Source organism: Lagenorhynchus albirostris, chromosome 20 (genome assembly GCF_949774975.1).
Source record: "Lagenorhynchus albirostris chromosome 20, mLagAlb1.1, whole genome shotgun sequence".
Taxonomy (NCBI): domain Eukaryota; kingdom Metazoa; phylum Chordata; class Mammalia; order Artiodactyla; family Delphinidae; genus Lagenorhynchus; species Lagenorhynchus albirostris.
Window position 1 is genome coordinate 46,120,981 of NC_083114.1, and position 20,169 is coordinate 46,141,149.

General features: G+C 40.6%; 2 protein-coding genes across 10 annotated transcripts in view; one reads left to right on the forward strand and one right to left on the reverse strand.

Annotated features, from left to right (window-relative positions):
• Positions 1-551: 551 nt before the first annotated feature.
• On the reverse strand, positions 552-7,685 carry DDX5 (DEAD-box helicase 5). Of its 3 annotated transcripts, none has more exons than XM_060135002.1 (14): positions 7,668-7,685; positions 6,937-7,109; positions 5,582-5,747; positions 5,149-5,245; positions 4,929-5,062; positions 4,746-4,811; positions 4,357-4,498; positions 4,115-4,275; positions 3,853-4,025; positions 3,413-3,523; positions 3,110-3,171; positions 2,949-3,008; positions 1,462-1,686; positions 552-1,258 (listed from the first exon to the last, which is right to left on the reverse strand). In XM_060135002.1, exons 2-14 carry the CDS (start codon positions 6,978-6,980, stop codon positions 855-857), a joined length of 1,845 nt encoding a protein of 614 aa, XP_059990985.1. In that variant the 5' UTR covers positions 6,981-7,109; positions 7,668-7,685; the 3' UTR covers positions 552-854. The 3 variants fall into 3 exon arrangements, with proteins under 3 accessions (XP_059990985.1, XP_059990986.1, XP_059990987.1); XM_060135003.1 differs by lacking the exon at positions 7,668-7,685 and adding an exon at positions 7,405-7,426; XM_060135004.1 differs by lacking the exons at positions 1,462-1,686; positions 7,668-7,685 and having other exon boundaries at positions 6,937-7,154.
• CEP95 (centrosomal protein 95) overlaps positions 7,626-20,169 on the forward strand; it is a 59,401-nt gene continuing 46,857 nt past the window's right edge. For 2 of the 7 annotated variants that reach the window (XM_060134994.1, XM_060134995.1), the window contains exons 1-6: positions 7,626-8,033; positions 9,481-9,609; positions 10,694-10,801; positions 13,890-14,000; positions 16,806-16,911; positions 18,322-18,437. In XM_060134994.1, the coding sequence (XP_059990977.1) occupies positions 8,015-8,033; positions 9,481-9,609; positions 10,694-10,801; positions 13,890-14,000; positions 16,806-16,911; positions 18,322-18,437 (589 nt within the window). In that variant the 5' untranslated portion in view covers positions 7,626-8,014. Of the gene's footprint in view, positions 8,034-9,480; positions 9,610-10,679; positions 10,802-13,870; positions 14,001-16,805; positions 16,912-18,321; positions 18,438-20,169 lie in introns of those variants that run through there. The other 5 variants (XM_060134996.1, XM_060134997.1, XM_060134998.1 and 2 more) reach the window with 4 other exon arrangements.

Sequence of the window (20,169 nt, forward strand, 5' to 3'; positions counted from 1 at the left end):
ATACTACCTACACTAACACTGAAAACAAATTCAAACTTAGCTCTTGGCCAACCATCTTTTTAAGGGTGTAGTCTTTTCAGCTTCGTTCAGTATTTCAGTTAATTCATAACATGGCCAGGAGCACAAATATAATCTCTTCAAAAATAAGTTATTTGGAGAGTTCTCTAATTATAAATTTTGCAAAAGGAACAAAAGTCATCTGTGTTCTCACACTAAGCAGTCTGAGGGTGGGGCTATAGTTATTTCCTGTATGTTTTAGTATCTCATTTCACCACTCTGCTAAGAAACTATTAAATGACTCACCTGATGTTGAGAAGTAGAGAGCTTTTATGCAATCTAGCCTAGAATTGTTAATCAACCTAAATCAATCGCATTTTAATCCTTAAAATAGGAATAGATCACAGGAAGAAGGGCCTTCTGATCTTCCCACTTCCCAAAACGAAACTATAGAAAGGAGCACTCAATTTAAGTTTTTATGATTAAAAAAAGACCATCTAAGCCAAGTTTTACATGACATTATATATGTAAAATAAAGTACCATTTCCACTTAATTCAGTCTTCAAATATTTTTTATTGGAAGGCCATGCATTGCCTTCATTTATTTTATTTCAAATCACTGTACATTTACTTTTGTGAAAACACTGCCTGCATTTTCTAGTACAAAAAAAACCTAAAAATTGTTTCAGGAATGTAGAGAAATATCCAACTTAAATAGCGAAAAAGTGCACCATAATTACTGCTGCACTGCAGTCATTTCTGCATTTCCCATGTTTCTTAAATAACTATCTTGTCTGATAACACACGATATAAAGAGCAATTATGAAAAACAGACATTTACATATACTTCTAAAGTCTTATTGAGAATATCCTGTTGGCATTGGATAACCAATCATAGGCGCAGCTGCAGTAGCAGGATATGCATATGCCTGTTGGTTCATACCATTGTGCATATTTGCAACATTACTTCCATATTGCTGAGTGCTATCATAACCATTCTGGTAAGTCCCTGTTGGATTACCAGTCCTAAAACTGGTCTGTATACCAGCAGACACAAAATTACTTCCAAAGCTCCCATTGGTGTAATTTGCAGCACTGTAAACACCATTTTGAGTTTTTGCCCCAAAATCTCTCTTAAGCAGACTAGAATAACCTCGGTCATAATTTTCCCTGTCTCTAAATGTATTAAATCCACCCCTTTTGCCCGCAGAGTATCTGTCCCGACGGTCATCCTTCATGCCTCCTCTACCCCTGGAACGACCTGTCAAGAAAAAAATTGCAGACTTGATTATTTCCATGGCATAAATCATTACTAACAAAAGAATTAGGTCTATTCGTTAAGTATTTTTTCCACTCCATTCTTCACTGAAGATTTTACTCACCCGCCAATACCATTTAAAACTGATTTGTAGGCAATTAGGTGACCCCAAACCACCGACATTTCTTATCAAAGGTTGGTCTTACCTGAACCTCTGTCTTCGACCAACTGAAGCAATTTGGGATTAATTGCTTGATTAGCTTCACGAAGCACAGAGATAAGGTCGCTCACTTGCTTTATGTTATTAGGTGTAAAGAAAGTGTATGCTGTGCCTGTTTTGGTACTGCGAGCAGTTCTTCCAATTCGATGAATATAATCCTCTGAGGAGTTAGGGTAGTCATAATTGATGACAAATTTCACATCTTCCACATCTGTAAGGTGTTGCAGTGTGGCAAAATAGCAATGTACGGAGTTTTGCACACCACAACAGCCAGACCAAAAATAAAAAGTTAGACAATTGTATTCCCAAGAAGGTATGGGCTGCAAAAAATACAGTTAAAATGGTTATCCATTCCCTGTAGGAATACCATTGAGGTTGGGTGGGAGGGGGGAGGGGGGAGAAAAAAAGAAAAAGCACACGTCATCCTTATGCCTCATTACCCACCCAATGATGGAGCCTGTCAAAAGGACGTGTGTATTCCCTAACACATTCCCAAATTAACAATCCCCTTACAGATCATCAAGTGACATCTGAATGCTTCTGCGCAGTAGGGCCACTATTAAAGGTTCACAGCAACCTCCTCATGTGCTCTCGTTTTGAGGACCTTTCAACAAAAATATACACGGTCCTTTGCATTACACACTTATCAGAAGTTCAAAATTCTGGCCACACTGCTTGTCTTGCCAAGACCTTACAACCGCAGCTGCAAGAAAAACATACCTGTCCCCCAAAAGTTGTTTTTATGCACTGTGTCTCGTCTAGGCAAGCGCTTCCAAGAAGCCAGGATTCACTTGAGAATGTGTCTCTCTCTGGCAGGTCTCGACATGACGACTACTGTGCAGGTGAGGGAGGAACTTTCAAAGCACTGCTTTCTTTTCCCACTGACTAAGTGTGAGAAGTTGCTCCTGCTCTAGATTTTATGTGCCAGTACTCACCAATTTGTAAAAGGCTTAGTACCTTTTAAAGCTGCTCTCTCCATTTCAAACTTGAACAAAAATTTCATTGAACATTGAAGTTTGGAAATATTTCTTCGACATTTCAGCAAACTCACTGAAACTCAAAGACCCACAGATCACAATAAACAGTTTGAAACAATGCTGTACCATGGCAATCATGCAAAGCATGGGACAGAATAAATACCACGGCAGTGAACTGTGAGGATAACTTCCATTTTTTTCCCCCGGAGAGAACAGTTTACGGGGCAGAGGTGGTATGTTCTGCCTTTTGAAGATTACTGGCACACTTTCAGCTTTTCACCTCTCTAATCGACTGGAAGCAGCCAGCCGATCACTAGTCCTCCATCCCCCTCGAGTCCTCCGATTGTCATGCCTAGGCCTTGCCACAAAGACTGCACCTTTATATGAAAAAAACTTAGAAAAAATGCAGAGGTTAAAGAAAGCAATAAACTTTCTTTAAAAAAATTATATGGAGATCTTCTGAGAAACCAAGCCATGAATTCGAGTTTGTACTAACCTAGCCCTCTGGAGGCCACATCTGTAGCAATCAGAATAGGAGCCTTTCCATGTTTGAATTCTGGAAAAAACAAACAAAAAAAGGCACATATATAATTACTGACGTGAATGGAAATTGTAGGTTTTTTTTTGGGGCGGGGGGACTTCACTTGAAATACTTACCATTTAGAACCCAGTCACGTTCCTGTTGACTCTTGTCGCCATGGATACCCATGGCAGGCCACCTAAATTAAAGGAAAGTTACGTTAGTAGTCTCATTTAAAACCTCATAGATTTTAATCAAGTGATAAACCATTTTTGGTCACAGACCCTTTTAATTTTGCCTGAAATAATGTATATACAGTCTTACCTATACTACCAGATTATTCCTACCTTTGAAACGCAAATCTACCACTGATTAAAGTTTGCCCTTCCCCTACACTCAGCTCTAATAAATATCTGCTTCAATGGAAGGAGTCCACATACCCATCTCTCCTCATTTTTCTAGTGAGTTCATCACATCTTCTTTTGGTTTCAACGAAAACAATGGTTTTATTCTCCTTCTCACTCATGATCTCTTCCATTAAACGAATAAGCCTTGAAGGAAACAAAAAATTGTGAATTCTAAAAGAAGTCCACAGTTATGATGAGCAAAACACTAACTTTAATCTACATGGCTACAAATTAAAAAGAAAACACCTGCTTAACCTTTCAAATAGTTCTACCTTAGGTCCTTAAATACACCACACAAGTCTTTTTACTATAAGAGCGCTATACTAAAACGGTGATAGCCAACGAGTACCTGAATGAAGGAAGCAAAACAATTTTCAGAGTGACTGACAGACTAATTTCAAGTTAACATTCAGATTCCACCCAACTGAAAGTCACTTTTAAGAGAACATTTGAAACAATATAGTCAAACTTACTTTTCATCCTTTTCTACGTCATGACACACATCCACAATCTGAAGAATGTTGTGATTTGCACTCAGTTCTAGTGCACCAATGTTTATATGAATATAGTCTTTCAAGAAATCTTCAGCAAGCTGTCTTACTTCTTTTGGCCAAGTAGCACTCCACATTAGGGTTTGCCTATCAGGCTAAAGATTTTTGGATTTAAAAAAAGCATTGTATTCTAAGAATGGATTTAGAGCTAAATTTGAAGAGTACACATTTGAAGGGCACTTACTCTTATCTGATCCACAATCTTCCTTATTTGGGGTTCGAATCCCATGTCAAGCATTCTATCTGCTTCATCAAGGACAAGGTAAGTGGTTCTTCTTAAATTGGTTTTCCCACATTCTAAAAAGTCAATCAGTCTTCCAGGTGTTGCAATACAGATTTCCACACCTTCAATTAAACACACAAATGCAGCCATGACATTTAAAACTTTCAGCACCACCAGTGACAAATAAAAACCTTGTTACATACCTCTCTCCAAATCACGTATCTGTGGTCCCTTGGGAGCACCACCATAAATACAAGTGGACTTCAAGCGACATGCTCTACAGTATTCAGCAGCTACTTGCTGTACCTGTTGGGCCAGTTCCCGAGTTGGTGCCAGCACCAAGCACTATGAAAGAAAAAGTGGAACACCTTTAGCAGAGTCCTGGATTCTAGTTTTAGAGTGACAACTTACTAGTGTTACACACTGGCAGATGACTTACTCTGTCAATACCCAAAGCAACTTTGTCTCTAGGTTAATTGGATAAGATCACTAATATCTCTATATAAAACCAGCACAAATTGACTTTTGCTATACATTCCACAAATTTCTATACTTCTAACCAAAAACTGATAGAATATATATGTAAACTTACAATAGGCCCATCACCTCTCTCTAGAAATGGCTGATGATTGATGTGGACAATGGCAGGCAGCAAATACTGTTCAGGGAAAAAGCAAACAACAGAAGTTATATTCAAATACTTCTAGTTTCTTTTAATTCCCAACCAATTTTCTCTAGCACATGTCACATAACTCAAAAGTTCTCCCAAACTTACAGACAACGTCTTCCCAGATCCAGTTTGTGCTACCCCAACCATATCCAATCCACTTAGAGCAACTGGCCATCCCTGAGCTTGAATAGCTGTGGGTTCAGTAAAGTTCTGCCTTGCAATCACATCCATGACGTTTGCTGTAATTATTGACAGCAATTAAAAATCAGTAATGCCAAGAAAAAAAAAATTAAAAAGAAACACAGTGAGGAAAACTAGCACTTACCAGGGAAGTTTGCTTCATAAAAATTCAGGACTGGCTTTGGACAGTTGTGACCTCTGACTGTAATTTCCTTGCTTCTTCTGTATGTCTCTACCTCTTGCTACAAAACAAATCATAATAATCCAGTGAAGTCTTATAACTCCCACTAACTAAAAATAAGGCCCTGATTTATAATTATCTACTTTAAGATGACCTTCAAAAATTTGGATCCATACAGAAAACTGCATGTAGTACAAGAACCACCTATTACGTTACACTCAACTCTTCCACGTAAAAGTCAACGTCTCATATCTCCAAAAGCGAGTAACACCTCTTCCCCAACTACTTACTTGGAAAACATGAGTTTCCCAAAATTTGTGAGAAATTTCTAGTCAGATTTTGATTCACTGAAAAGTTAATGAGTTATAGCCTGAAGAAGCCACATGAAATTACTCACTGCTGTACGCCTAGCCAAATCAGGGTGTTCCTGATAAAAATTCTTCTCAAATTTGGGCAGCTCATCAAGATTCCACTTCTTTTTAACCAGTTTCTCCCCAGGGTTTCCAAACTTCTTTCCAGATAAGGGCCCTGCCCTACTTCCTCCAAATCGAGGGGCACCAAACCTAAAATTAAAAAAAAAAAGTTACATTTTCAAACACATACAGACTTACTTACCATCCGTAAGCATATGCTAAAGATCAATAAAAGATTGGAGATGGAAGACCCAGTTGTCCTTAGCGATTGGTCATTCTTTCAAAAGCCACAATAAGCACCGCATCTCCCTCATTTCGCGTTTTGCGAAGTCCACACCACTGAAGCCAAATCAACAGCCCGGGATTTACCAGGTCGGAAACTGGCTGCCCGAACACGAGTTCCGATTACAAGGATAGACAACAGCTGGTGGCTACTAATCTTTTCCACAAGATTAAAAATTAAATGTCTAAGAACGACAATAAAGAAAGAAGAAAGCAGCTTAATAATGACGCTATTTACCAGCCATCCTCAAGCAACAGAGCTTCGGTTTTAATGGATAACGGAACAACACAGGCAATGAAAGCAGAACAAGGAAGGTGGTCTCGGAAACAGTCACGCAAGCCAATCGAGTTGGGGGGATCCCGCAGAAGGACTCCCGACCGAGAAAGCGAAATTATATAACGCAAAGAAAAAGAGGAGGAGGAGCTGGAGACTACCGGGGGAGGAGTCCCGACCCGGGCGGAGTCGGCCGGGCGGCGTTCCCGCTGGGGCGGCGCTTCCCCCTTTGTCTCGCATTTCTCTCTGCGCCACATTTTCTCGACGCTGCCATTTTGAGCTCCTCCGCCGGGCGGGGTAACAAAGGCGCCGCCGCCATGTCCGCCGCCGGCATTTTCTACCCACGGCTCAGCCACATGGCCGACTCCCGAGATACCTCCTGCCCTCGCCGCATTAACGGCTTCGGAGGCGGCCCCCTCGGCACCCCCAGAATCCCTGAGGCCCCTAAAACTCCTCCCGAAAGGTTGCACCTAAGAGCGGCGACTTTGCCTCGAAGCACTGCGCTTTCCTTCCCTAAAAATACGATCCTCGAAATTCTCCCAACAGCTGCTAAATCATCGAGGCCGCGATGCCCCCCTCCCACACAAAAGGCGTTCTTGAAAATCGTTAACAGGAAACTCCCAGTTTTGGACAAATATCAAAATGGCGCAAACCTTCTTCAATGGAGAAGGCCCAAGGATAGGCTGAAGAAGGCGAGTTTCCACCGCCACCCCGCCCCCCGCAACCCTCATCGGCCTCCCATCCCCCACCCGCCGGGCCTGACAGGTCGGTTCCCACACTCACCCTCGATCCCGGCCGCGGTCTCGGTCACTCGAATAACCCGACATGGCGTCAATGGTTGCGGTTGGCGGGAAGCGAAGCGGAGAGAATCGAGCGCGGCAAGTCGCTGGAGGTGGCGACAGCAAAGCCTTGCGGGGGCGGCAGAGGCGGACGGACGGCGATGACAAGAACCGGTGCTATCGACAAAAGACCGGTGGAAATGAATGAGGTGCCGGCGGCGTCCCGGCAGCCGGTTTTATAGCCTGGACCGCCTCCTCCGCCGCAGAGTATGCTGGGAGCCGCTCTATGACCTAATCACTCCGCCCCTGCGCAGAGGCCGCAACGCCAGCCGGCGTTCCGGAATCCGCCATGTTATCGCCCCTCCCCCCGCGGCCCCTCCCTCAGCGTCGCCCGTTTTTCGCCCCTTACAAGGGTGGACCCACCCGGCCACCCACCACTGGGATGCCTCAGCTTGCACTCTTTTGACTTCACCTTTTTCTCGTCTTTCACACTTCAAGGAAGCTACCGCGCCCTTTTCCCGGTACAGCCCAAACAATAAAATGGCCAGGCCAGGCTAACCCACTCTGTCCACTTGGAGATGTTTACGTCTCCAGAGAGCCTTCACGCCCATAACCAACCAAGGCGGTAAGGCGGAGCCTGACTTTGTCACGTGGCTGCCCCCTCCCACCGGGTGAGCGGGCCGCACTACTTCCCCAGTTGGCTTTGGCGGAGGAGTACAAGACGGAATAGCTCACCGGAAGTGCTGTGCTAATGGCCCCGGGAGATCGGCCTGGACTGCTGGGTGACCTGGGCTGTCAAACCCACCCACCAGAGAACCTCTTAGCGGGAACTGGCCGGTGGAGAATAGTTTCTAGAGCCCGCAAACCGCCGCCTCGGCACGTGCTGCGAAAGGAAGTGCTCCCTTGGTGACCAATCAGCAGCGAGAAGCCGTTTTAACGTCCCTCCCTCTTCCACCCCTCCTTCGCGGCACTTTCGTTAGATTCTCCCTTCTGTCACAACGGGGTTTGCGCCGTGAGGCCCTCATAGGACACCGTCCTGCGCGCGCCCGGCTGGGAGTCCGGCGGCGACCTGCCTCCGCGACATGGCTGGCTCAGAGGCTGGTGAGTCTCGGCCTTGAGACCCGGTTGTGTGTGGACTGAAGCCGTACAGTCGAAGTCCCCGAACGCCCCTGCCCATCTTATCTTGAGGCCTCGGGCAGGTCTGGGCTGCCGGTGGGGTTCGTGACAAACACCCCGTCGTAGTCGGCGGGTTTTCGGGATAGGGTCTGTCAGCCCCGCTCCCCGGCTCCTTTGAAGCGGTCGAGCCTGATTTAGGGGCGGGGGGAGAGAAGGGCCCTGCGGCGAGGTCCGCAGCACGCCCGCATCCTGGCTGCAAAACGGGCTGTCAGAAAGCCATCCCCGGACAGCTATTTCTCTGGGGAATGTGCCCTCTGCTCTTGCATTGTGGGGACTGAGTCCATATCTGCATCTGTTTGAACTTTTGAGGACTGGCACTGTAAATATCTGTTGATGCTCCTCCCAAAGTAGAATAGTGGTGGACTTTTCTCTTCAGTGCTTTCTAGAGTTAACCGGCTTTATCCAGCGCCGCTTTTGTAAAGCGAATTGATTTGGTTGTTTAGGACGCTTTCATTCTTTTCTCCAAGACGGCGTTCAAACCAGTTGTCATTCTTTGGTCAGCTGTGAGTAATGGGCATGGTGAGAGGGAGATAATGTGCCTTGAAGTCACTCTTACACATACATTTATTTCTAGACATACTGAAGATGACGCATACAGAAAAGAATTTCCCCCTTACTCGCCAGTTATTTGAGGGAATAAGTGTTTTAAGCTTGCTAAATTACCTTTGGTCGAGAAACCCTTGAAATAATTTTGCTAATCCCAACAATAAAGGGGTGATACACAGGAAACTTCGACAGTATTGGTAATGTGCTAGCTCTGGATTTAGAGACGTTTTTATGTATTTCTCAAATTTTCTTTCATATACATCAAATATAATTAAAAATAGAACAGATGCAGTAATGTTGGTGTCATTACTCTAGTTATTAACAGCCTAAGTTAATCCCCACCTGTTTGGCATCAGAGACGCTCCACCTTGAACAAGATAATTGGGTAGAAACATGACTAATGCTGTGGGGAATTTGAAGCAACAGCCATTAATTAGTTTCTAGTAACCTCAAATTATTATTCACAATCTGTCTTATATAAAACATAATATTCCTGTTTATTTGTAAATGAGTTTTAAATAAAAAGACCTACGTATGGCTTGTAAAATGGGGACTATGGTAAGTAACTTAAGATTTTAGGTTGCAACAGTGAAAATTGGATTTGCATCATAGTTTTGACTACATTGAAATAATTGGAAGTCATCTCAAGAAATTAAATACATCTTTTCAAAAATCATGACTAGGAGGGTCTTTGAAGTTCTCTAACAAATTCCTTATTTTCTATAGAATTCAGTGTCTGTTTTTGTGGCGAGGGGGGTTTAAATGAACGTATATGATTTTTTCTAGTACTAGTTAAGGCTGATCTTTTCCCTTCCTTTCCCAACAGAGTGGGTAACCATTGCCAATAATCTTCTTTTGCAATGTCATATACACCTGAGGATTCGAGAACTAGAAGACTGTGATGCTAATGTTTTTATTGCTCTTTATCAGTCTATTTTGGGAGAAAAGGTACCAGGTAAGAGTACTTAAAAGTGGGAGTAATAGTGTCTGTATATTAGGCCATAAGTTTCTAGGGTTTTCTAGTTAGATCCTATAGTATATATATAAATTCTTGAGTTTTCTCTTTGCGTACATCTTATTTCTATCTAAATAATAGCATTCATTGCCTTAATGAATACCTTAGGAGACCCACCTGTAATAACTGCCTTGGTCATCAACTATTTAATCATTCATAATGCCCTGTGAAAGTCACACCTTTTCTGTAAATGTACCTTCATAGTTCTAAAATCGAGTGGAATTTGGAAACTTGTTGAATCCTGGTATTTAACCAATGTTACGGATAAGAATTGTTGTTTGCACTTTGTTCCTGGTTAAATATCTCAGAGTTCTTATCCATAGATTGCTCTGCTGCCTCTGTATCTTTATCTAGTTTATAACCATTAAGCACTAAAGTTCTGTGAAGTCTCTCTTCCCTCCATTACCATGAGTCAGTGCCCTCATTGCTTTCTGGAATAATGGCATGGCCTCCAGCTGGTATCTTTGATACTAGTCTCAACTCTCTTTAGGGTTCAGAGGCAGGTAGTTATTAGACCAGTCTTTTAGAATACTTTTTTCATCCTTCCCCAAGACATTCATCTTCCTCAGTACCAGAGGAGAAACTCCAAATTTAAGTTGTTAAAATCTTTCTGCATTATGCTGATCTTACAAACCTTTATACCAGTAATTCCCAATAGGCTGCTTTAACAAGACATACACAGACCCCTCCTTCACACCTGCCTATGGCTATAGGTTAAAGTGTCCCTTGTATTTTCTCCCTTATTAGAGTATTAGCATCTCCTTGAATTCAGGGACCTTTTTAGCTTTCTTTAACACGGTGCTTACTATAAAGCATGTTTATATATATGTTGATTGAATAAATATTCAGCCATATTCAATCAAATATTCAGCCACTAAAGATTCTGCTTTGTGGAATTCAGGCTCTGTTTATCTGTATGTTATAGCTTGCTCTGTTTGGGCAGAGCTCAGAGGCCTGGTCAGAGACAGGTAGATGAAAACTTGGACTCTCATAGATGCAAAATTATGTAGTTTTTTTCCCACAGACCTCATAGCTATTCCCAGGAGTCAAGAGGATGAAGCTCACAATGTACAAGCAGTAATTGATTCATTGGCTTTGGATTATCTGCAGGTCAGCTTGTCTCACATAACAGGTTGGTATATACTTAACCATCAGATAATTTTGCGTTTTACTAAAATCATTTGTTTTGTAGGATTCTAGATATTGTTTAACCAAATGAGTAAGCTTGTGAAATAGACCAAACAGCAAGACTGAGCCAAGACAATTCACTGGTATAGTTAAGACAACCATCCTTACGAGCTTTTCCAGGAGTCATACACTGAGTTTGGGATAGGTCTAAGATACAAGAATCCTAGCTGGTAGTTTGAGGTGTGTTTTGTTGTTGTTACTTTAAAGCTCTCAGTCTGCTTGTTTGTAGTTGCTAAGAATTAGAAACACCTGAATGTCCATTAATAGGGACAGGTTAAATAAATTATTGTAGCTCCATATAGGGAACTACTCTGCAGCTGTGAAAGATGATTGATGATGCTCTGTATACAACGTTCCATATTAGTGGAATGATCTCTAATATATACTGTATGAGGAAAATGTGTTGCGGTTATAATGCTAATGTGCAGAGTATGCTACTGTTTGTAAAAACAAAGGTGGGGAGAAAATATATACAGTTGATTGAATGCCAAAGGACTCTCTAGAAGCATATGCAAAAAACCTGTAATACTGATTACCTCCAATGACAGGAACTACAGGGCTGCAGGACAAGGGTGGGATGAGACTTTTCATTTTATACCTTCTGAACTTTTTGAATTTTGAACCATGTGAATGTATTACCTGTTCAAAATAAATAAAACCGTAAATTGTTTTTCAGCCTTTTTCCAAAAAAGTGTACATGGTTGTATTCAAAAGCCAGACATACCAAATACATTTGTAAATCCCTATTTTTGGTAAATAGAAAATGAGGATTAGTTCAGTAAATTATTACAAGCTAATGAACAGAGGGAATCTTGGGGACTTGAAACTATACTTAAGTCACTAAGCGAAGGTTTTTACTGTTTTATTCTTTGACAGTCGTTAAAAGAGGTATATGTTAATAAGGATAGGTCACTTACATCTCTTATTTTGATACATCAATAAGAACAGATTTTTACAAAAATACTCTGTCTTAAGTTTTTTAGTGCAGTTCTAGGTGAATGAGTGTGGTAAACTAGTTTGGAGAAAATTCATTTTGAGGGATAACCCTGGGATTTCCCTGTTCTTTTGAAATTTGGAATGGCTTTATCACCCGAGTAGAGTAATTTCTGGTATTTGTGTTTACTAAATAAACATACTGTACACCAAGGTTGTGTCTGCTTATAGAGCTTTTTGATGCAGAGCTGCCCCTGACAACTCATACCCACCCTATCCCCATGGAAAGTTGCAAAACTGCTTACCTCCTCCAGTAGACTGCAAGGCAGCTTTTTACTCCTTCTGTGCTGTTTAAAGCAGTTTCTCCGGGACTTCCCTGGTGGCGCAGTGGTTAAGAATCCACCTACCGATGCAGGGGACACAGGTTCGAGCCCTGGTCCGGGAGGATCCCACATGCCACAGAGCAACTAAGCCCTTGTGCCACAACTACTGAGCCTGCACTCTAGAGCCTGCAAGCCACAACTACTGAAGCCTGCGCACCACAACTACTGAAGCCCACCCACCTAGAGCCCGGGCTCTGCAACAAGAGAAGCCACCGCAATAAGAAGCCCGTGCACCACAACGAAGAGTAGCCCCTGCTCGCTGCAACTAGAGAAAGCCTGTGTGCAGCAATGAAGACCCAACACAGCCAAAAATAAGTAAATTCATTAAAGAAAAGAAAAATAAAGCAGTTTCTCCTACATCATGAAGCACTGCATTCTGGCGGGCAGTCTTAGTTGCTGGGTTGGCAGAGTATGCTCCCCATCCTAGAAACCAGAAGTTTTGGGTATGTCCTTGGGGTATGCTTGTATATCTTGTTAAGCCAGAAAACATAGGGCTTAAAAACAAGATTTCTGTTCAGCTGTTTTAAACAAAAAAACTCTCAAACATTGATTATCTTTACTAGAGTGTTGTAAAACATCAAATTTCTGGTTTAGGTTTGTTTTGCATCATGACTGAAGTTATGAATGGCTAGATTATCTCAAATATCAAATTTCCACTCTGCCTCTCCCATACTTGTTTGAATTCATGCCAGCTCTGATCTACCAAAGGACAAACCAGGTGTCTCAGCAGTTAAGTTCCATCCATACCTGATGTTGATTGGAGTCCATTTTAGGTGACATTAAACATGTCAAGTTTCCATGCTTTTGCCAGTCCATGTTTTGTTAACATTTCAACTTAACATTAAAAATCTATTATAGGCCAGATACTGTGCTAGGGACTGTTTAAAGATTAGTTTTAGGTATAAAGCGGGTATAGTGGGAGGTAAGGCTGGAGAGGTTGGGGGTGAGGTGAGATTAAAAGTGGTTTTATATGCAGGGACCCATGGTCAGTTTTATTTATTTTTTATTTTTTGCGGTACGCGGGCCTCTCACTGCTGTGGCCTCTCCCGTTGCGGAGCACAGGCTCCGGACGTGCAGGCCCAGCAGCCATGGCTCACGGGCTCAGCCGCTCCACAGCCTGTGGGATCCTCCCAGACCGGGGCACGAACCCGCGTCCCCTGCATCGGCAGGCGGACTCTCAACCACTGCGCCACCAGGGAAGCCCCATGGTCAGTTTTTAATCAAAAAATGGCATAATCTATACAAAGTGAATAGGAGTTAACAAATTTTAAAAATTAGGAATTCCTGATGAGAGTATCCCAAGTATTTTGTGTGTTTTATATTACTCTACTGCTATTGTTTTCAGAACAAACCACTATCTGAAAGTGTTCCCTCCTGCAATTTTTTTTACCAAACTAATAAAGTTCAGCTTAGTTGCTTTATTTATACTTCAGTATAAAACTTAGAGGATGAAGTCCACTTATTTTGCTTCTTGATAAATGAAGGACTATGCCAATGAATTATCAACCATACTATTCAAGACTACCCCTTTTTCTGCAGATATAATCAAGCATCAGGAAATTAATGTTTTTAATATTTATAATATTTTTTCTCCTGGATTAATTTATAATCCTTGTATCGTGAACAATATTTTCACAGTGGTATATCCATTTCAAAATTATGAGGCTTTCAATTTCTTGGTTAATTTTTTTTAATAGCTCTGTATTCTGTGTTCAGGAGAAAATATAGTGAAAGGAGATAAAGAATCTATTAAGAATCTCCTAGAAATATTTGATGGGTTACTGGAGTATCTTACAGAACACATCAGTGAAACATCTCACGAGAAAAGTAAGTTTAAGAAAAAAATTTGGTTTGATTTATATTCTGTGTTATGTCTCTTTGTCTTTTATCTTTTTGCCTATTTTTCTCCATAGGAATTAGAATCACTAGTACACTATATCTGATAAATTTAATTATAAATTAAATTTCAGTTCTCATTGTTCCAAGTGGTTGAAACCTCTATCCTAGGCTACCATCATGTCTTTCGTTAACTTGGTTATTGCTTATAAGTTACTTTAAAGCTAATCTACAATAGAAAGCTAAATCTGACTAAAATTGCTTACTGTCCTATTATTACATGAAATTCCTTACTCCAAAATGTTCTATGTCAGAACTGCCATTTTTGTTATAAATTTGGATACTGGGGAGGCATCAGCAGGAAGGGTTGGTACATTTCTGTCTCCAGCCTACACTTCAGTTTGTGACAGCGTGAATATTTTTTATTTCACTTGTCAAGTGACTCAGTTCTCCACATCGTAACAGTTTATTGTATGAAATTTTGATATTATGTTTTTTTAATGATAAAGATCATTATTGCTATATTATTTTCCAAAGGTGTCATGGTTATTTAAACTGGATTATTAATGTATAAGTGCTATTCATAATCTTTGGTTCCATAAATCCCATTTCTAGGGATTTGTCCTAAGAAAATAATACAAAAGAAAGGTGCTTGAAGGTCTTCATGCAATGTTATTTATCATTGGGGGAAAAAAACAAAACAAAGAACTTTATGTCTTAACAGTTTGAGATTGGTCAGTAAATAATATTGTATGTATTAATACACAGTGAATAATATATGACCCATATTAGAATGGGTTTACTATTGTAAAGTTATCCAAAACAAGTTTTTAGCAGTAATAGCAATTAGTATAAATTATAATACAAATGAAGACAAAAAATTGGGACAGGCTTATCATTCCTAATTCTCACATTGTTGATGGTGAGACCTATGCTGTGAATATAACATCTGAAATTAATTTTAAATTCTTTAGTTAGAGATAGTTTTCTATCTTTTATCCTTGTTGCTGAAAAAGACTTAAAAGCATATAGAGATAAGGCCTAGAAGGAAAGATTGAAAGGCACGCCACACTGTACATTTCTTTTTTTTATTTCAAAAAACTTGAGTTTTGAGTGTTTAATGTATGTTAAATATCAGCCTAGGTACTCTGGGAAGATTCAGAGCTGCATGCCATGTTTATTGCTCTCAAAGAAAACTATACTCAAGTCAGGGAGACTGCCATAAATATATACAGTAAAAACATCGTAGGAGAATTCGGAGGGAGTGAATGACATGGAAAAACTCACCTAATTCAAGGCTACCAGTAGCTATTTCAATGCTCTGTGGCTTTTTAGTCATTTTAGCAGCAAGAGTAAGGGGAAGAAAACTACCTAAAAGAGTAATTAATTTGAAATGTTCTAACGACAGCAGTCTTTATGTTGTAGTACTTGATTGCGTGTAGGGGAGGAATGATAGGCAGTGGGAATGGAGAGGAGGACAGAAATGAGAGATACTTACATGTGAGGCTGATAATAATGAAATGCTGAGCAGGGGATCTTCCCAGGGGAGGTCAGTAGGATATGATAAGCTTAGTGCTGCTAGAAGGGAGTTTGCTCAGATGGGCCCTCCCTATGTGATAGTACGGTAGTTGGAGAATGTTTTCTGAAGTCTGATTCTCACCTTTGCAGGTCCAAGTTTATATAGCAGTATTACCTAGAGCTGATCAGAATTTTCAACATGACAATTAATAATGGGAAATAAATCTGTATTATCACTAGTCAGGTCAGGTACAGAGCAGTTTTTTCTGAGTTAGCATTATCATTTACCACTGAAGATCAAGGGATTTGAAGGCAGACTACGGGCTTAATGCTGCCACTTACTGTATGACTCACTAAGTTTCATCCCTCACTGTAGGACTGAAGCTATCTAAGCCTCAGTTTTCTCTTCTGAAATTCTTTCATGATTGTAGTGAAGGTTAATAGATATGCATAAGTAATTTAGCATTGAGCCTAGCCCAGAGTAAATACACAATGAATATTGACTAATGTTGTTAAAATGTTGCTTGGTGAATATAGAAACAGAAAAAAGTGAAGGTGGTTGTTGAAACAGGAAATCTTTAGAAGTGGGATGGGAATATCCAGACGGGTATATCTGAAGTAAGAGGTTTCACCCACATACCTCCTGAAATCACTTCCCTAGTGAGTTACTGCCACTGTGAAAGTGTATTTCTTAAGTATGTTGGGGTAGAAAATAGGTTGAGAGTCTTTTTTTGTTTTTTTGGGTGTGCTGTGTGGCATGAGGGATCCTAGCTCCCCGACCGGGGATTGAACCCGTGCCCCTACAGTGGAAGCACAGAGTCTTAACCACCAGACCGCCAGGGAAGTCCCAAGGTTGATAGTCTTAAGGAAAATTTCATCCACACCTTGATGTGGTCTCACTCTTATCTTAGGCTAGGGCATGATTGTCTTGGAGCTTGAGGTAGGCTGACATAGTCATGTTTTTCTGAAGCCACATCCTAGTCACCTTGCCTCAGATATCTCTAACTCACAGATAGAGAGGGGTAAAGAATACTAAATGAACCTACCACCTGGCTTAAAAAATAGAACATTGCTAATAAAACTGTAGACCCTGCTTTTAAAGCAACACTAGCGTGCTCATTGCAAGTAATGATTTGGTTCTCACTTCACTTTCACAAGAGCCCAGTGTACCAGGAAGGGGTTGAGGATATTTTACTGTCCTTACCTCTACCCATCCCCTGTAGAGAAACAGTTGCATTAACTTGGGTTTTTGGTATTGTTTTTATCTGTTCCAAACAGGTGAAACTGGACAGCGTTCTAAAGAATCCCATCGAGGAGACCCTTTGGAAGAGCGAGAAAGTACTAAAGAATCCAGATCATCATGGAAAAGAGTTTCTTTTGAGAGGTAGCACTCAATGTCTGTGAATTTAAGCAAAACAAGTTATGCTTTTCCTTCTACTAAGAATTAAAATTGCACACAATATACCAGAATGGCAGCAAAAAAACAAAGCTGATGTGAAAATTTACTAACTTCTCATGTTTTAAACCTCCCTGAGGGAGTTTTAAGAACCTCGAGCTATATATAATACTTAATTCTCAGCATTAGCCACCTACTTAATTTAAAACATTTCCCTTAATCATCAAAGTAGTTCATGTTCCTTGCTGAAAATTTGGAAAGTACAGAGGAATAAAAAAGAAGCAAAAAAAGAAAAAAGATGAACTGTATCATTCAGAACTAAGTAACTGCTTGTTAACATTTTGTTGTAATTTAGCCTTCTTTACTGTTTTTTTCTTTTGGGGATTTAGTTATATTGTCTGTATAATTTTGTTTCCTGCATTTTAAAGTTTAACACATCAAGTCTTTTCCTAACTTGATAAACTCTTTACAATCATTTTTAGTCACTGTATAACATATCATGCATATGGGTGCATCATAATTTACTAAACCACACCTCTGAAGTGGAGGTAGTTGTTCCTTTGTTTTTCATATTATTATTTTTTATGTGATACATACTTCTGTTTATTCTTTCTCTACTCTGCTTCCACTCATATATTTAAGCTACATTCCGAGTGGAAGATTATGAATGATATAAGGCTATTAAAAGTTGCCAAATTACTTTCCCAAAAGGCTGTGACTATTTAAATACCCACCAGCAGTATAAAAGTACTGGGGTTACTGCACCCTCATCAACCGGTATCATCGACCAATACCAGAGTTACAAAATTGCTGTTTTCATAGGCAAAATGTAATGTTGTTGCAGGTTTGATTGTACTTCTGCTAAGTAGAGGTTGAACATGCTGCTATGATTTTCCTTTAAGTATCCAATTATCAGTTTTTTTATAGAATTTGTCATGGTTTGAAAAGCACAGGCAAAGCCTTCTTGTTTAAATATAGTATGTTGTAGAAAACGTGTCTTAAAGGAGACCATCAGGAAATAAATTTTTTGACTTTATTTTTCATTATTAGATTAAAAAAATAACAAAAGTGCAACAATAAAAGGATGTTTAATACAAAATTAATATCCTACCTAGATTCCCTTCACTTCCACACCTCTAAAGTAACCAGTATTTATTGTTCTCTATGTATATTCACCTATACATTTAATCCTTGACACTTTATACACAGCTTTTCCCGCCATACATGTATCAGTTAAAACAGTTAAGCAGCAGAAGGAAAAGTCTCCTGTTTTCTGCACATAACAATGACGAATCTGAACATCCATAGGCAGGCTGCTTGAAGCAGCTCTTGGGGTCCTCACAGAAAGGGCCCTTTGTGGTCAGGCCAGGCCATCAGTAAGTGAGGAAACTCTTTCAGGTGCTCCTCATCATCTGAGGCATTGGGCCCCTCTTGGGGTGGAGATGAAGCAGAATCCACTGGTGAAATAATTAGACTTGGAGACACAGCACACACCTTTTCTCTAAGAAGTAATGGTGAGTAGTTAAACTTCACATATCAGTTATTGTTATTCAACATAAAACTGTGAAAATGTAAATAGTTATACTTAGAAGTGTTTAAAAGTTGAGAAGAATAGAGAGAGCCCTAACTGGACATCAAAATTGAAATTCCAGAATACTGCCATTACCCACTGTACATGAACAGTTGTCCAGAATGAGTCAAGTGGGAGTCCTAGGCGCATGGGCAAATAGGTGGATGCAAGTTTGTCATGTAATATGTGGGACTTGATACCCTAGGAAGAAAATTCTGGATGCAGCTTAACAGTTTGGTCACACTCAGAATACCCCCTAAGTATAGTTTCCTGAGCTGGGTGACTCACTTTTTTCATGGTGTCAACCAAGTGTGTACATCCAGTGGCAGTTTTTCTCCCAGGCTTCAGGCCATATTTCCAACAGTCCCTGCTTATACACAGTAAACCTGAATATCTCTCAGGCATGTTTTGAGACTCTCACCTTGCCCTCCTCCAGCCATCCCACTTCCTGTTCTGCCCATCTTGGTTGTCTTGCTTTTCTCTTGGCATCATATAGTTTCTTTTTTCTTTTCTCTTTTTCTTTTCTTTTTTTTTTTTTTTGGCTGTGCCATGCAGCTTGCAGGATCTCAGTTTCCCGACCAGGGATTGAACCTGGGCCACGGCAGTGAAAGCCCAGAATCCTAACCACTAGGCCACCAGGGAACTTCCAACATCATATAGCTTCTTTTGTTGGAATGCTCTTCCTTTCTCTTTCTGGCAAACTCACTCTATACAAAGCCCAGCCTCTGAGGCTCTGTATTCCTACATTGTGGTCTTCTCACCTTGACTATTATGTAAACTGTGAGTTCCAGGGACAGTAGCGACCTCCTATTCATTCAGCAAATATTTATTTAATGCCTTCCCTTTGCCAGGCAGTGGTGATACAGTAGTAAACAGAATAGACACAGACACAAATCCCTTCCCTTATAGAACATATATTCTACTTGTGGAGGCAGTCAGTAAATAAGACAAATAAGTGAAATGTCTAATAAAATTATTCATATTCGTCTTAGTATTCCAAAAATTAGCAAAACATTAGGTCCACAATAAGTATTTTTTTTTAAATGGAAGAACAGGAATGCTAGAGTAGAATTAAGTACATTAAATTATGGGAATCAAGTGGCCTGTATTCTCTTCCAGACTCTGCTACTGGCTGTGTGACTTTGGACAAGCCCCTTATCTTTTCTGAGCCTCTGTTTCTTCAAGTGTGAAATTAGAGAATTAAACTAAACCATCTTTGAAATCCCTTTCAGCATTAACACTCTAATTCCAAGGAATAGACACACCATTCCAAGGAATTGCGTTCGAAGAACCTATGCCTGGGAGGTCAGACAGTAAGCCAAAGACATTTACTTGCCACTGGGATGGGCAAAGTAGCAGAATGACCAGAGTCAAGTGTAGGTAATGCAAGAATGTTTCTTCAAGGTAGAGAGTCAGATGAAAGGGATGGTGATTTTAGAAATGGTGTTCTGTGATAGCAAGTGCCATGTAGAAAGGTTATATCTATAAAAAGTGAATTATTATTTTCAGATTTTAACTTCAGATTATAATGCAATTAAAAGGAAAAAAAGAAGTGGTTGAGAGGGCTTCCCTGGTGGTGCAGTGGTTGAGAGTCTGCCTGCCGACACAGGGGACACGGGTTCGTGCCCAGGTCCGGGAAGATCCCACATGCCGTGGAGCGGCTGGGCCCGTGAGCC

Coding starts and splice junctions, on each gene's coding strand:
- DDX5 (XM_060135002.1), bottom strand. CDS start 6,980: ATGTCGGGTTATTCGAGTGACCGAGACCGCGGCCGGGATCGAGG. Junction 4,026..4,114: donor AGATTGTGGATCAGATAAGA/GTAAGTGCCCTT, acceptor AAAAATCTTTAG/CCTGATAGGCAAACCCTAAT. Junction 3,009..3,109: donor ACGTGACTGGGTTCTAAATG/GTAAGTATTTCA, acceptor TGTTTTTTCCAG/AATTCAAACATGGAAAGGCT.